Raw genomic sequence first — 16,639 nt, forward strand, 5'->3', positions numbered from 1 at the left:
ACACTGGAAGAGGGCATCAGATCCCATCACAGATGGTTGTGAGCCACCATGTGGTTGCTGGGAATTGAACTCAGGACCCATGGAAGAGCAGTCAGCCATCTCCAGCCCCACAAAGATTCTTTTATGCTTGATGATAGCCTGTAAAGAACGCGCAGCTCCATAATTAATAGGAAGTCCAGAGTTCAGCAGGAGGACTTAGTGACTGGCCTCTAACAAAATATGGAAAGGCGGCAGTTTTCAGTAGTAAATCTGTACTGTCTGGATCAAGTGATCAAGACTGATCAATAGCTGATCCAGGAATACTATATTACTATACTACAATAATACAGAGAATACTACAGTACACCTGATACTGACTACACTACAATAATACAGAATACTACAGTACACCGGATACTAACTATACTACAATAATACAGAGAATACTACAGTACACCAGATACTAACTGTACTACAATAATACAGAATACTACAGTACACCGGATACTAACTGTACTACAATAATACAGAATACTACAGTACACCGGATACTAACTCTACTACAGTAATACAAGGGATAGTACGATAGCAAGAATACCACAGTACAAGGAATACCTCTGCAATAGTGTAATAATGACATCACAGCACTTGTCAAAATCTGCAACTCTGCAGGTGTGGTGTGGCACACAATAAAGCAGGCTGATTTCCGTGAGTTCAAGGTCAGCCCAGTCTACATAGTGAGACTCTGTTTAAAAATTTTTAAATTAACAATCTGTAACTCAGGGGTTGGGGATTTAGCTCAGTGGTAGAGCGCTTGCCTAGCAAGCGCAAGGCCCTGGGTTCGGTCTCCAGCTCCGAAAAAAAGAAAAGAAAAGAAAAAAAAAATCTGTAACTCAGACTTTGAAATAGATCATAGGAAAACAGAACCTACCAGCGAAAGGTGTGTGTGGGTTTAGACAAATTGCTTTACCCTGCCAAGCCTGTTTCCTTAAGAATAAAATATATAGTAAGAAGTTACCTGATAATCTATGAGATTAAAGTTTGCATTAATCACAAGGTAAAGGTTCACAGGGTCAAGTCACCACATACTAAACCTGGTGAGCCCAGTGAGTTCAATCCCTAGGTCCCACATAGAAAGAAGCAACTCTCAAAGGTAGTCCTGTAATGTCTTCTTGAATATGTAATACTTGTGTGTGCACATAAAATACATTAATACATTTTATTTAAAAATGATTGCTGGACCATGGTGGTAAACACCTTTAATCCCAGCTCTTTGGAGGCAAAGGCAGACAAATCTCTGAGTTGGAGGCAAGCCTGGTCTACAAAGCGAGTTCCAGGACAGCCAGGGCTACACAGAGAAACCCTGTCTTGAAAAATAAACAGAAGACAGAAAAAAAAAAACCTTAAGTTTTTCCCATTGGAAATACCCAGGAGTAGAGAGAAATGTCTAAATGTCTGCTCTAGTGGTTAAGAGCACTGACTGGGGCTGGAGAGATGGCTCAGTGGTTAAGAGCACTGACTGCTCTTCCAGAGGTCCTGAGTTCAATTCCCAGCAACCACATGGTGGCTCACAACCATCTGTAGTGGGATCTGATACCCTCTTCTGGTGTGTCTGAAGACAGCTACAGTGGACTCACATACATAAAAGAAATAAATCTTTTTTAAAAATTAAAATTAATTCAAATGTTATCGGAAATAGAAAACATGGCTGAGGACTATGTTCCACCGTTAGCTCACTGTTCGTTCTGCCCTGAGAAAACAAGCATATAATTAACTTCTGTACACTCAGAGCTTCAAAGTCACTTGCTCATGGACAGGCTAGAAAAGGAAATAAGTACACCACTTAGGGACTGTTAGACTTTCTGACTCAGACAGGTTTTTATAGCCTTCAGTGGAACTGTCTTGTTAAAATGTATATATCTTTGATAGTAGAAAAATTGCTGGGTGTGGTAGTATATTTAATCCCAGAGTTCAGAACGCAGAGGCAGAGGGATCACAAGTTCAAGGACTGAATTGACACCCAAAAAAGAAAAAAGTGAGAAAAACAGGCAAAAAAATGAACCAAAATTTTCTTAGAATGGTAAGACCACTAAGTACCGTTTCCCGTAAGGGACCACAACAGCAACAGGAAGCGGTGAGAGTGTACTTGGCTTCAGAATATTTCAAAGACATTTCGAGGAAAGTCCTATGACCAGATGCTTCAGAGCGTGTCTGCTTAACACCACAGCTGCCCTCGCTCTCAGCACCACTTTCCAGAGAGAGAGAGAGAGAGACTTCTGCCATACCATGCCTTTCCCCACACTCCTCTAAGAGTGTCTACATTCAACTTGCCACCTTCCCAGTGCACCACAACTCTGTGTGTGTGTGTGTGTGTGTGTGTGTGTGCGCACGCACGCATGCGTGTGCACATACACTATTGTGAAACATTATATACTCAAGGGGAAAACCCACTTTGACCTAATTTTTGGGCCTCCTGCATGATGAAACCAGCCCATGCAGAAATATACACTGGCAGTGGGTGTCCCGGTGTGACTCACTAGACTCTGGGCATTGCCTCTCAGTCCAAAGGGCACATGTGCACAATTAACACTCACAAATAGTACTAGAATAGAAAGGTTACCAGGTAGTTCTGTTTTCCTTTGTGTAACAAGGTTTTGCTGTGCAGCCTGGATGGTCTGGAACTCAATATGTAGACCAATGTGGCCCTGAACTTTTAGCATCCTCTCATCTCTGCCCCACAATTTCTGAGTGGGCCACACGACTGGGCATGTGGGACAATACGTATTAAGCTTCTTTGGGGCTTAGTATTTCTTTTTTTTTTTTTTTTTCCCGGAGCTGGGGACCGAACCCAGGGCCTTGCGCTTGCTAGGCAAGCGCTCTACCACTGAGCCAAATCCTCAACCCCGGGGCTTAGTATTTCTTAAGCTACATGATTTAATAACCCAGGGGTGACATCAGAAGCCAGATCAGGACCTTGCCTCTGTCCTCCCACTGACTTTTCAGAGGGCATCCAGAAAAGTCATTATAAATGTCTCTGGACATCAGTGTCCCCATCTGTTGACAAGACTTACAGCTCCTGTCTATCTTAAAGGGAAACGAGGATCAAATGAAAGTGCTTTGAAAGGCATGGCACATGGGGCTGGGGATTTAGCTCAGTGGTAGAGCGCTTACCTAGGAAGCGCAAGGCCCTGGGTTCGGTCCCCAGCTCCGAAAAAAAAAAAAAAAGAAAGGCATGGCACAAAAATACAGGCGATGAGGGATGATGACATCACCCTCGATAACACTCTCTACCTGGAATGCATGCTTCGTTTCTTAGTTGCTTTTGTCTTTCACAATGCCACTCTGGAGGTGCCCACCCACATGTGTGAATATCCACACATACACACGGTTAAAAATAACAAAAATAGGGCTGGAGAGGTGGCTCAGCGGTTAAGAGCACTGACTGCTGTTCCAGAGGTCCTGAGTTCAAATCCCAGCAACCACATGGTGGCTCACAACCATCTGTAATGGGATCCGATGCCTCTTCTGGTGTGTCTGAAGGCAGCTACAGTGGGCTCATATATGATAAATAAAATAAATCTTTAAAAAAATAATAAACCTTAAAAACAATGTGCAAATGAAGTATATAAGCAATTAAGAATCTATTATCTATAAATCCCAGAGCACTTGGAGTAAACACAATTAGCCTATATATTACTTTCCTGTGACCCTGGAGAGATCTTGTTTTCCCAGAATAGTGGAACTTACTCTCTGGGTTTAAGAAGCAAACTTCCAACAGAGAAATAAATTCCAACTCTGTTAGGGTATGTAAGGTACATGCCTTCAATCCCAGCACTTAGGAGTCTGAGGCAGGCAGAGAGAGCTCTGTGAGTTCTAGATTAGCCAGGACTGCATGGCAAAACATGAGAGAGAGAGAGAGAGAGAGAGAGAGAGAGAGAGAGAGAGAGAGAGAGAGAGAGAACGTCTTAGTTAGGGTTCCTAAAGTGGTTAAACCCTGACCAAAAGGAACTTGTGGAAGAAAAGGTTTACTTCAGCTAACAGCTGTCTGTCCAAGAGAGGTCATAAGACAAGCTATTTTCTCGGTAGAGCTTCTGCTCCCGAGATAACTTCAGCGTGTGTCAAGATGACAAACAAAAATAATTAATTAATTAATTAAACCAAGATTTCCAAAGCCCCCAAACCTTGAGTCGATCGTCCCCCGTCTTTCAGGTGCAGCAGCCTCGGGTCAGTTTCCTACTCTCGTAGTTTGGCTCTCTGCAGAGGACAAGACACGTTTGGTAGGCACAGAGCACTGTGCATTAAGCAGCCCAGGGTACATCAAGAAAAGCAGGAGAGGCGGCGTCTACCGGGTGAGAAGGCAGAGAAGTCCCCACAGCCTGGGATGAGTCTGCAGGCTCTGCTGAAAGCAGTCCACTCTCACTGTAAGGAAACTCAAAGACGAAGACGAAGACGCCATCTGCCACGGTGTGGCCTGGACGCCTGGACATTCCCTGTCCTTCTAGATGGACTTTGACGTCAACACAATCCTAGCCCTACAGGGGTTGAGCGAGATCAGTAGATGAAGGTAAATCTTGGCTACCAGAGATCCTGTCAGTAAAAAAAAAAAAAAATGAAGAAAACCATACCTAGGTAGAAATTAATACAGACTAAATCCTTTCCTTCTTTCAAAACAGGGTTTCTCTATATAGCCTTGGCAGTTCTAGAACTCACTTTGTAGAGCAGATTGGCCTTGAACTCACAAAGATCCACCTGCCTCTGCCTCCCCAGTCCTAGGATTGCAGATGTGCATCACCCCCAGCCTCAGATTACATCTCTGCTACAAGAGGAGGCCTGAGTCTGTGGCGCGTCCTTCCCTGTAAGATCTGACGTGAGGCCAGGCTGCCTTACTTTGTGGCTAGTGAAAGACTTAATTGTCTGACCAAACTGCAAAAACCAGCTGAGTGTTCTCACAGCTCTGAGCTAACACAGACCGAAGCTCAGAAAGCCTAAGGCTGTGAAAGAGAGACAAGGGAGCATCCCGTGGCCAGACTGAACCCAGGGAAACTGCAAGGCCCTTCCAATTACTAAAGGCAGAAAATGACACTGGCCATTAGAATTGTTAATCAAAATCTTATACAAGGAAAATCCTTGTCCTGTACATCAGAAGCCTTAACCACATTGTTTATTCATTCCCCAGTAGAGGCAATACACTAGTTACGTATAGTTTACATTCTAAAGATTTATTTATTTAATGAGTACACTGTACAAGTACAGACACACCAGAAGAGGGCATCAGATCCCATTGCAGATGGCTGTGAGCCACCATGTGGTTGCTGGGGATTTGAACTCAGGGCCTCTGGAAGAGCAGTCAGTGCTCGTAACCACTGAGCCATCTATCTCTCGAGCTCCAGCCCATAGTGTACATTTTAAATTATATGAATATAGAACTAACTTTCACTTTTGAGGTATAGCTTGGAGAAACCGAGGAAAGTATGAAGCTAAGCAGGGCTTCTCAGCTCCCAACCACACAGATCTGAGTCTGAAGAGCTGAGGAAGGCCTTGTACTCGCTGAAGTGCGCAGACCTGCATGCCTGGGTGTACCCAACTACGCTGAGGGAGGGAACACTGGGGAGCCTGGGGGAGAGAGTGATAACAGACCTGAGTGCAGACACAAGGCTGAGGGAGGCCCTGTGTGGCGGAATCCGGCTGTGGTCAGGCTCACACGTTCCTTAGACAGCAGCCTTGGCATGGTGGTGTGAGACTATAACCCTAGCATTTAAGAGCTGGAGGCTGGAGGAGCAGGCTCGGAGGTGGCCGGGTGCAGCCTAAGCCATGGTTTCTGCAGATGGGATTTTGGAGGTGGATTGGCCTTCAGTCAGACAGCGGAGGGGATGACTGTGAGGGAGGGGTGTCAGAGCTGGTCCCTGGCAGTCTGTGAATTTTCCTGCAAGGTGAAGGGAGACAGGAACCATGTGGGCATTTAATGCACTGGTTGGCTTGATGTCTCTGAACAGGAGGCAAATGAGAGATGGCTCGAGCAGGACTGTAGCATGGATGGTGGTTATTCACAGCTATCTATGGCGAAAAGACAAAACGACCTCAGATGTAGTGACGGTCAACGACGTAAAGCCAACCCTGACGGCCAGAAAACCTCCGACAACACTGAATCACAGCCACCTCCCACAGCCACAAAACAGTATTTAAGAGCAGCCTGCAGACCTGTAATCCCAGAACCTGGGAGGCTAAGGCAGGTGTTCAAGACCACCTAAGCCATACCAGGAGATCCTGACCCAAAACAAAAGGAAACGGAAACAGAGGCTGGAGATGCCGTCCACCCCGCATGCCAGATGCAGCATAAAATTACAGACATGGAGTGCATACTAGAGTCTCAGTTCCTGGGAGGGTGAAACAGGAGGATCAGGAATTCAAGTGAATTGTCAGCCAGCCTAAGATACAAGAGACAGACAGGCAGGCAGGCAGGCAGGCAGGCGAGGAGAGGGAATGAGAGAAGAAAGGCTATAGAGTTAAGCACAAGCTGGCTTCTCAGTGAAGCCAAATGTGCTGTGTGAAGGGCCTTGGTAGGAATGGAATGAACCCCATTTGAGAAGGAGAGGTCTGGATATTTTTACTGGAAATTCATAAGCCCCAGAACGCCAGATTCACTGGCCCCGTGAATTCCCTCTCCCCAAAAATGGAAGAACCCGCCCTTACTTACTCTTCTCCCCTTTGCTTAACGACTACACATTATGTGTAACACCCGACAAGGCAATAGTTGCCCTACAGACCTGTCCCATTTGCCCTCCTGGCTACCACCATAGCTCGGCTCTGTTTTTTTAATGTCAGAGGTGTTGAGGGACCTGAATAATACATTCCCTGGAAGACTGAAGGAATAAGAAATCTGGTGAGCCTTTAGAGGAAGCCTTTAGTCTCTACACAGAGGAGCACCATAGGGCAGGCCTGACTGAAAGTCAGGACATCTTACTAGCAGCTGTATCCTTTGGACGGTCCAGAAGATGCTCTGGTTGCTACGGCCTGGATCCTACTCTCCTATTGGTTCTCAGCACAAGTCCATCTCTCTGTGCATGAGTACACTCTTCATGCCTGCTGAGACTGGGGTCCTACCTGGATAACTGTCTGAGTTCATTCTCACATCCCCACAATCCCCTCACGCCACCAGAATGTACATTAGTTGAGTCCGGATTAAACAGCTACTGGTGAGAAGCTGAAGAGATGGCTCCCTCCGCTGTTCAGGTCGTTTGTTCTTGCAGAGGACCTGGGTTCAGTTCCCACACTCATGTAATGGCTCACAATTGTGACTCAAGGGCAAGTAATCTGCCACTCTTCTGGCCTCTGAGGGTCCTGCATGCATGTGGCACGCACGCATGCGCACGCGCACGCACGCACACACACACACGTGCGCAGGCAAACCACTCATACATGTAAAATAAAAATATCTTTCAAAGAAAAAAATATATTGACGGAGTTTTCCAGGTCCAAAGGATAGAAGTCCAGGCCTTGCAGAAGAGTACGGCGGGCTGCTTGTGTGGCTTGTGTGGCCTCCACCCTCCCCCGACCTCCCTGACGCCCTCCCTCCAAGTGCTGTGCCTCACCTGGAGGAGCTGCATTCACTTGCTTGGATGAATCCCCGGTGCTTCTGTCTGACCCCTCTCATGTCATGTCTTAGCTGCCTGTGGAGGGGCTGTAGTTTATGTCTTTCTATCTCTAAAGCCAAACATCAGCCTAGAGTCCCAGGGAGGTTCGATAGAACAGTAAAAGAATGAGGGAGCGGATGAGGCCACTAGATCAGTGGTTTGCCCAGAGACAGGGGCAAAGGACTGATGTTGGCTGGGGGTAATGACTGTGAAATTATTGTCTCAGACAGTAAAAACCTAAGAGAAGAACAGACTGGGAATGAAGAGTGCTCAGTGCTCTTCCAGAGGACCTGAGTGGCTTCGAGCACACACATGAAGCAGCTCACAGCGCCTGTAACTCTAGCTGATGCCCTCTTCTGGTCTCCGTGGGCATCTGCACTCACATGCATACCCTCACACAGACATACACATATGCATAATTAAAAATAATAAAATGAATGTTAAAAAAGGAAAAGATCAGAGAAGGCAGAAAGCGATGTTTTTTTGAAACAAGGTCTCATTCTGTAGTTCACGCTCATCTTTAACTCAGCAATCCTCCTGCTCCGGCCTTCTGTGTGTACCCGGATTATAGGCGGGAGCCACTGCAGAAACCCAGTGAATCTGGGGATCTGCGGTTCATGGCATCCAGTAAATATACCCAGACATCTCCATCTCATGTCTAGGATTTGAGTGTCACCACATCTGGCTTGAAAAAATAATAATAAGATATAATAAAATAAAGTATTTCCTGTCTTCCTGAGGCCTGGGGACTAACCATCTCCTTCATCTATTCGTAGAGCCAGTCAGAGGCAAAGCACACTTGGTGTGGTAGTCACGGCCCTTCAGACGGCCCACTGTGCTCTTGGTGTCCCCTCTAAGTGGCAGCCACAATCAAGCCTACAGCACTGTGCTGGGAGCCGCAGTGCACTGTTCCTGCTCTGGGCTTCCCTGCCACTGCTAACTCAGGCCAGTGCTTCCCAGCTCTCCCTTCCGGGACATACATCCTGCTCAGCCCTAGACCGAAGCCTCTCAGATGCCCTCGCTCTAGAAAACACACTCCCACTCTCTGTGCCACACTCGGTCTCCTCTCCACAGCGCTAGCTCGGCACATCAGAGTGAGACGACAGTCTGCTGGTTACTTGACCTGCTTCCTGCAGGAATATCGAACGGCAGTGATGCTGACTGAAAACTCCTCTTTCTCTCTCCCTGCCTCCTGACCTCACTCCCAGGGTCACTACGTGCAAAGCCCTTCTTCACAAGTTAATACACAAGTACATTGCTGTCAACAGCCTGGCCTGAGATGGGCACTGGGGTAAAATCCAATCATTTCAGCTGGTTAGAATCTGGAGGCAGGAGTGAGCCACTTGAGTTCAGAAGTGAAAGAGCAGCCTGGGCACCACAGCAAGACCACAGGTACAGGTACAGGTACAGGGGTACAGGGGTACAGGGGTACAGGGGTACAGGGGTACAGGGGTACAGGGGTACAGGGGTACAGGGGTACAGGGGTACAGGGGTACAGGTACAGGTACAGGTAGGTACAGGTACAGGTACAGGTAGGTACAAGTACAGGTACAGGTACGGTACAGGTACAGTACAGGTACAGGTACAGGTACAGGCCTGGTGACCAGAACCTGATCCCTGGGACTCACAGTGGAAGGAGAGAACAAAACCTGAAAACTGTCCTTCACCTTCATACGTGTGTGTGGCACGAAGGCAGAAAAAAAAATTAAGAAGAAAGGAAGAAACCTTGTCTCTACTGAGCATGATGGCACTTCTAAAAACCAGCACTTGAAAGACAGAGGCAGGGCTGGAGAGATGGCTCAGCAGTTAAGAGCATCGGCTGCTCTTCCAGAGGTCCTGGGTTCAATTCCCAGCACCCACATGACAGCTCATAATGGTCAGCAACTCCAGGGGACCTGGCACCCTCATGAAGACATACATGCAGGCAAAACACTAAAGCACATACATTAAAAATAAATAAAGCACTAAAAATTTTTTTAAAAGAAAAATCACTTACGAAAAGAAAGACAGAGGCAAGGATCAGAGTTCAAGGCCGCTGGTACATAGCCTGGGCTACCTGAGACTGTCTGCTAGATAAGCCTGCTCTTTTTTTTTTTCTTTTTTTCGGAGCTGATAAGCCTGCTCTTGTCCTGTTACATAGCCTGGGCTACCTGAGACTGTCTGCTACATAAGCCCGCTCCTGTCCTGGAGGTGCAGCTCAGGGGTAGAATACTTGGCAGTGCATGACCCCAGGCTCCAGCCCTGCATACTGGGATGCATTCACCTGCACACGTGCTAGTAGGAGCACACAATTGCGGACGCTGCATTCCGGACAACTCTTGGCACTCTCTAGCAGAGAGGGAAGTAAAGCACACACGTGCTCCTTAGTTCTTGGTGGCCTTGCTGCAGAGAGTATGAGGGGCAAGGCGTGAACACATCACTTCAGAAAGCACAGCATGATGGGAACTGTCAGGACTGGCTAAAATGCAGCAGATTTCCCCTGAACAGGAAGAATGTTAGGAGGACTTCTGGCTACAAGCAGAGAGAACAACAGCACTGCAGAAACGACAGTTCGGTAACTTAGAGCTTTACCGGTTTTCCTCAGCAAACCAACTGCAAACAAGGGGACAAAGGCCAGTAGCTGCTCTGCCCACATTTTGCAGGCCCGGGATGGTCTTTACTCTGCATTTCTCCTCCGTGGTTCCTAGAGGCCTTCAGAAGCCCAGTGCATCGCTTAATACAGCACTGAAGAAACTGGCAAAGGGGTGTACACTTATAACCCCAGCTCTTTGGAGAAACTGCAAGAAGATCTTGAGTTTGGAGCCAGTCTGTGCTACACAGGAAAATACTACCAAAATCAAACAACAGACCAAAAACAAAAAAAACCAAACAACCCAGCCAGTGCCTTGACCCCAATGTACATGCTAAGTGAGGGTGCAGCAACGGCGGGTGACGCTTCCCACCCATGAGGCTGTATGTCTGACATGTGGCACTGTAAAACAAGCCAATAAACAATAAAGACACAGTGGACGGTCCACCCGCCCACACTGAGCAGCAGCTGAAGACATAACTGAGGAAAGGTTGGCAAATTCAGCTGTCACTGTTCCAGGCGGTTTCTCATCCAGCAATCTGGAGGCATCGTCCAAGTACTCGCTCCTCTAAAGTCAGAACCATCCCCATTTTATAAGTGGGTAATCTGAGACCTTCCAAGGTCACAAAGGTTGGTGGCAAGATAAAAATAAGACTTTAAATCCTGACTCCCACCCTCTTCCGGCACTCTTCTGGACATATGTACTCTCATTCATTCAAATCAAGCCCTAAGAGCTGGTTAACATTTGCCCAGATGAAGTTTGCTGGGTGGGAGGTCCCTAGTGCTCCAGCAAAGGAAGGGAAGGAAGGCTTCTCAGCTGCCCACTTGGAAAGGACAGGAAATAGCTGTTAAGTCCTACAGACCCTAGGAGCCAGGAAGTCTGTGGCATTTATATTTTAATATGGCAATTCATTTCAATACATTTCTCTGCCTGTCGTTCTTCCCCTCCCACTCTCTGGAAAGAGGAGTGGTTCTTGCCCTCTGCTGCTGGGTGGCTTTAAAAGGCCATCTTCTCTGCTCTGTAACCTGATGCTCACAAGCAGACACCCAGCTCTGTCACTTGAGAGTCAAGTCTGTTCCATAGAACTAAAGCCCCGTGTCTACTCTCAGTTTCAGGACGTCCCCTGATCAAACCTAAAGAGCATCTTGGCAAGGCCAGGTCAGCTCAGCGGATGGAATTACATAGCACTTGCTACTCTCTGAGGGAATGCTCCGGGACGGCACAGCAATTCGTGAGCCCTTTAGATCTCCAACAAACCTACAAGCGCTCTTGGTGACCCTATCACACAGAGGGTTGGTCCATGGCCAGGACGTGGAAGGCTGGGTATGCCTGACCCATGACTAAACAGCAGTGCTGAGGCTCCGAAGCAGACAGGGAGTTCAGACTCTGACTGGCTCCTCTGGAGCTCGGCAGTGTTAGACTCTGTGGCCCTGGGCACCTGCTGAACGACGCCTTTCTCACTGGGCTGGACAACACACGCTGCTCAAGACAACCAGGATAGGAAGGGTTCAGTACACGTGGAGAGAGAGAAAGGGGATACATGCCGCACTCGTCCTGTACACTGCTTTTTATTTTAGAGACCGTGTCTCATATTGTAGCCCAGTCTGGCCAATCAATGATGCTCCTGCCTCAACATCCCAAGTGCTGGAGCTATTTGCTTTTCAAGAGAGGATTTCTTATGTAGCCCTGGCTGTCCTGGAACTCTATAAACCAGGCTAGAATTTGAACTCACAGACATCCTCTTGCCTCTGCCTCCTGAGTGCTAGGATTAAAGGTGCCACCATCACTGGGCCCAAGTGGTGGAGTTATAGAAACGAGCCACCACAGCTGGTCTGTTTTGGTTTTTTGAAAATGTCTTCATGTAACCCAACTGGCCTCAAACTTGCCCCCTCCCATCTCAGCCTCTGAAGTCCCACATTACAGGCAAGAAACTCTATACCTAATTTAGAACGATTAAAAAGAAATTCTGTTCAGCACTACAGACATGACGACCGCTACAGAAACATACTGACAGGAACAGTACCATCAATACTCCTCTAGGGGTGGGGGCGGGGAGACTGCTAAGGTCAAGACTGCTACCTAGTAATTCAGGAAGAGCTCAGGCATGCAGTGTCCTCACCACAGACGTAAACGAGGTGACTCCCTTGGGGAGAGTGTGCTGTCGTGAGTATACACCTGTGTGAAAGAAGCTTTGCTTGACTTCAAGTCATCTCTACAGGCCAAAGAGGCCATTTATACACACACACACACACACACACACCCCTCACACTAGAGGAGAAAAGGAAGAAGCAGATGTGGACACCCAGCCCATTTTCAAAGCTGCCTTCGTGAATGAGGAAGGGCCTCACTTGGCTTGGAGACAGGACACTCCTCATGCTAACGGCTAAGGCAGAAGGAGGAGCAAAATCAAGACGGACAGACATTTGATAAATATTGTTTGGCATAATCTGATTTGGAGCGTATGTAGGTGTGTATGTTCACATGTGTGCGTGCATGTGTGTGAATGTATGTGTATGTGTGCACATGTACATGTGCATCTGTGTGTGTGTGTGTGTCTGTCTGTCTGTCTGTCTGTGTGTGCACGCATGTGCGTGTGTGATTTCTTCTGGAGCACAGACTGGCTTAGAACTTAACATTTGGCCCACACTGATCTTGACGTGACAGAACTCAGCACTGTGTGTGGTGAGAGATTCCCTGCACCTTTACTTAGAAAATAGTACTACAGTGTGCTGTGTTAGAAGAGGGGTCCTTCCCCAGCCTATGGGGTGACAGCCTCTCAGGCAACACAGCCCACTCTGCTCGCTCCTCTTGTTTTGCCACAGGCTTATTTGTTACAAGAGGAACTAACTGGGTCCCTTCAGCCCTGTGTCCACAGCATCTACCACAGAACTGGCACAAGGTAGTTGCTCAGTGACCGTTTGCCAAGTTTACAAACACAGGGTGCTTTTAGACTGACACCCGGGGGGGGGGGGCCTCTCTCCAGTGAAAGCCCTTTCCCACCAGCCCAATCAACAGTCAGTTCCCAAAGCCCCACCCAAGTCAGTACAGCACCCAAGCAATCGCCCAAAGCACTCCCTCCCACTCTCAATTCCCGCAGAACCCAGTCACTCCAGGTCTTCTCTCTTATCTAACGTTTCCTGTTGCATGTTCTATCTGCCCCACTAATGTGATAGTTTTGTGAGGATAGTTTTCAGAGGCAGCAAGAGGCAAAAACTGATTTCCAGCAAGGCAGATCTACTTGTAAGACAGGGAGAAATTTTCATGTAAAACACTGGAAAGAGCCCTGGACCAGGCACACGGTCTGTATACGACAGCCTCCACCACCACTCGTCTTTCAGAACTGCAGGTCTCACATGAAATGACAGTGACAGCAGGTCCTGGGACACCATGGCTCTGGCTTGCAATCCTGCATTCAGGAAGCCCAGGCAGGAAGGCTGCCTTGAGTTCTAGACCACAGAGTGAGTTCCAGGACAGTCTGTCGGACCAAGTGAAACGATTAAATAAATAAACTATAATAAACTTGGCATGGTAGTCCACACCTCTAACCCCAGCATGGAGGAGGCAAAGGCAGGTAGTGCTCTGTGAGTTCAAGACCGACTTAGTCTACATAACAGATTCCAGGACAGTGAGAGCTACATAATAGAGGCCCTATCTCAAAGCCAATACAGTAAAGTGGTCCTCTGAGGCTTGGAGATGTAGCACTGTTCTATCATTCAGAAGGCACTGCTCGGGTAGATCTCCATGCGGACAACAGTGCCTGGGCCTTTGTCTGCACACAGACCCCTCAAGAGCCATCTGGCGCTGCTTTTAAAGCCTCAAGCTGGTGCATTAAAAGTTTATAGAGCCTAAGAGTGGACTCAGTAGCCTAAGATCGCTTTGAATTCTTGCAATCCTCTTGCCTCAGCCTCCCAAGTGCTGGCATGACTGTGTACAACTCCAAAGCCAGGGATACTTCATTCATTCACTCAACAAATATTTACTAAGGATTTTTGTTTTGTTCCAGGCTTTGTGCTAGGCCTAGCACACAGCAGTAAAAACAGCAAAGTTCTGGCATTTGCTGGTCAGGGTTGTTTAGGAGGTGCCCTTAGGAGAAGTGTGGCTCCTCAGGAAAGCTCCAAGCTCCCCCAGCCTTGCAGTATCAAGACAGCTGATCCCTAGGGCCCTGCCACACCAACAACCTTGCTTTTAACAGGGCTGCTTGAACTGGTCACTCCAGGCCCACAGCCAGTAAAAAGATTACACCTTACCGAGACTGGCCTGTTTCCCAGGAAGTTCAAGTCGCTGTTCTCGCCAAACAGGTAGCCCTCCGGATGTGTGCAGTCAAACTTCTCTCCTCCCATGATGAAGTGGCTGGCAAAATAGCTGCCTGGAAAGTGACAGACAAAGAATCAGACATGAGTCTGGACGGAGGGGAGAACGCTGTAAGAAAAGAAGAGGTGAGGGCTCCCAACAAAGAATCGGATACATTTCTTCTGATTTGAGACTCTGGCACAAAATCAGCAAAACCTCATCCGACAACCAGAAACAACAAAGAGGCTACTTCTGTTCTTGTAACGAGCTTGAGTCCTTATCCTGACCTAAAATACCGTTAACCAAAAGCCAAGAAAAAGTCCAAGAAAAAGTCCACGAACTGCCACTGATGAACCTATTTGTATTTTGCTACTCTATTCACTGTGTGTGTGTGTGTGTGTGTGTGTGTGTGTGTGTGTGTGTGTGTGTGTGTGTGTTCACGCACGTGCCAGAGGTCAGTATCAATGGGACCTGCACCTCACCAACTACACTAAGCTGGCTTGCCTGTAAGCCCAGAGAGTCGCCTGTTTCCCCCTCTCCATGGCTGGGTCTGCAAACGGACTGCACTCAGTTTTTCACAAGGGTCCTCATGCTCACGTAGCAACTGGGCCATCTCCCCTCACCCTGCTTGGTTTGTATTTTTGTTTTCTGAGACAGGGTCTCATCTGTGTCGTCCATGAGGGCCTAGAGCTCGCTATGTAGACCAGGCTAGTCTTGAACTCACAGAGATCTGCCTGCACATGCCTCCTAAGTGCTGGGACTTAAAAGCATGCACTGCTGCCACAAGCCCCTGTTTGTTTTGTGGGACAGAGTTTGACTTTGTGAAGCTCTCGCAGGCCTGGAACTCATGGTCTTCCTGCCTCAGCCTCCTGAGTGCTAGGATTATAGGCATATGCTACCAGGCTCAGCTCGGTCCCCATGTTTTCACCTCACCCTGAGGTGGTTCCTGAACACTTGGATTCTTAACTACGGGTATCAGTGTTAGTTATGCACGTGCACCATCTTTCCTGGAGTTTTTTTTTTTTTTTTTCTTCTTTTCTTTTTTTTGGAGCTGGGGACCGAACCCTGGGCCTTGCGCTTCCTAGGCAAGCGCTCTACCACTGAGCTAAATCCCCAGCCCCTTTCCTGGAGTTTTAATGTAGCAGCTCACACCAACACAGTCTCCACCCCGGCCTCGTGCACGTCCATCCTCTGTAACCTTCCACTGCAGGCTCTCCTCACTGACTTGCTGTGAACAAGGAAGGCGGCCAGCACAATGGTGTGTGTACCTGCGATCCTAGCACTGGGAAGACTAAGGATCCAAGGCCAGCCTGGGCTACAAAGTGAGATCATCTCACCAGTCACCAAGAAACTTAGGGACACTGGCAAGCCTAGTGTGAGGGTTCTCAACTCGTGGGTTCCCGACTCATTCCTGGCTGACTGACCTTTCTCCCACTGGAGTTGTCTAAGCATCTTGTATATCAGATATTTACACTGCGATTAATAACAGTAGGAATATTACAGCTATGAGGTAGCAATGAAAATGTTATGGTTGGGGCTTCAGAACATGAAGAACTGTATTAAAGGTTACAGCATTAGAAAGGTTGAGAACCACTTATCTAGTGGCTTATTTTTACTTTGATCGGGACACAAATTTCTCTTATTCAAAATTTCTTGGTTCATTGGTTTGTTTGCTTGGTTTTGGGTTGTTTTTGAGACAGGGTCTCATGTAGCCTAGGCTGGCTTCAAACTTGGTTAAGTAGCTGAGGTTAGCCTTGAACTCCTGCCTCTACTTCCCAAGTGCTAAGATTACAGGCATGTTGCACCACATCCTGTACCCTCGAATGTCTCTAATCCGACCCGAGGGTAGACTCTCCAAGGAAAGGACTCATACCTTGGAAAATGTTGTCAATGTGCTCATATACTTTGACTCTCAAATTAACGCCAAAAAACCTTACGAAACCACCACGCCTGTGTGTGATACAGCCGGGGGAAATATAAACCCCCCACCAGCTGGGATTCTGAGATTCTTTTCAGAACGCTGGAAAACGGAGTTTTAGCACTTTCAGCTACGGAGAACCCACAGGAAGGGAGAGGGAGAAGACAGCTGTCAGAACTGAACACTCAGATCTTACTTTCTAGTCTCCAGAAACATCTACTAAATTTGACCATGTGACTGAGATCGCTCAC

At 47.6% G+C, this 16,639-nt stretch overlaps 1 protein-coding gene across 6 annotated transcripts in view; it reads right to left on the bottom strand.

Annotated features, from left to right (window-relative positions):
* Rnf157 (ring finger protein 157) overlaps positions 1–16,639 on the bottom strand; it is a 67,897-nt gene that overhangs the window by 35,646 nt on the left and 15,612 nt on the right. For all 6 annotated transcript variants that reach the window (XM_039087472.2, NM_001419669.1, XM_039087474.2 and 3 more), the window contains exon 2: positions 14,428–14,546. In XM_039087472.2, coding sequence (XP_038943400.1) covers positions 14,428–14,546 — 119 coding nt within the window. The remainder of the gene's footprint in view (positions 1–14,427; positions 14,547–16,639) is intronic.

This window comes from Rattus norvegicus, chromosome 10 (assembly GCF_036323735.1).
Source record: "Rattus norvegicus strain BN/NHsdMcwi chromosome 10, GRCr8, whole genome shotgun sequence".
NCBI classification, from domain to species: Eukaryota; Metazoa; Chordata; class Mammalia; order Rodentia; family Muridae; genus Rattus; species Rattus norvegicus.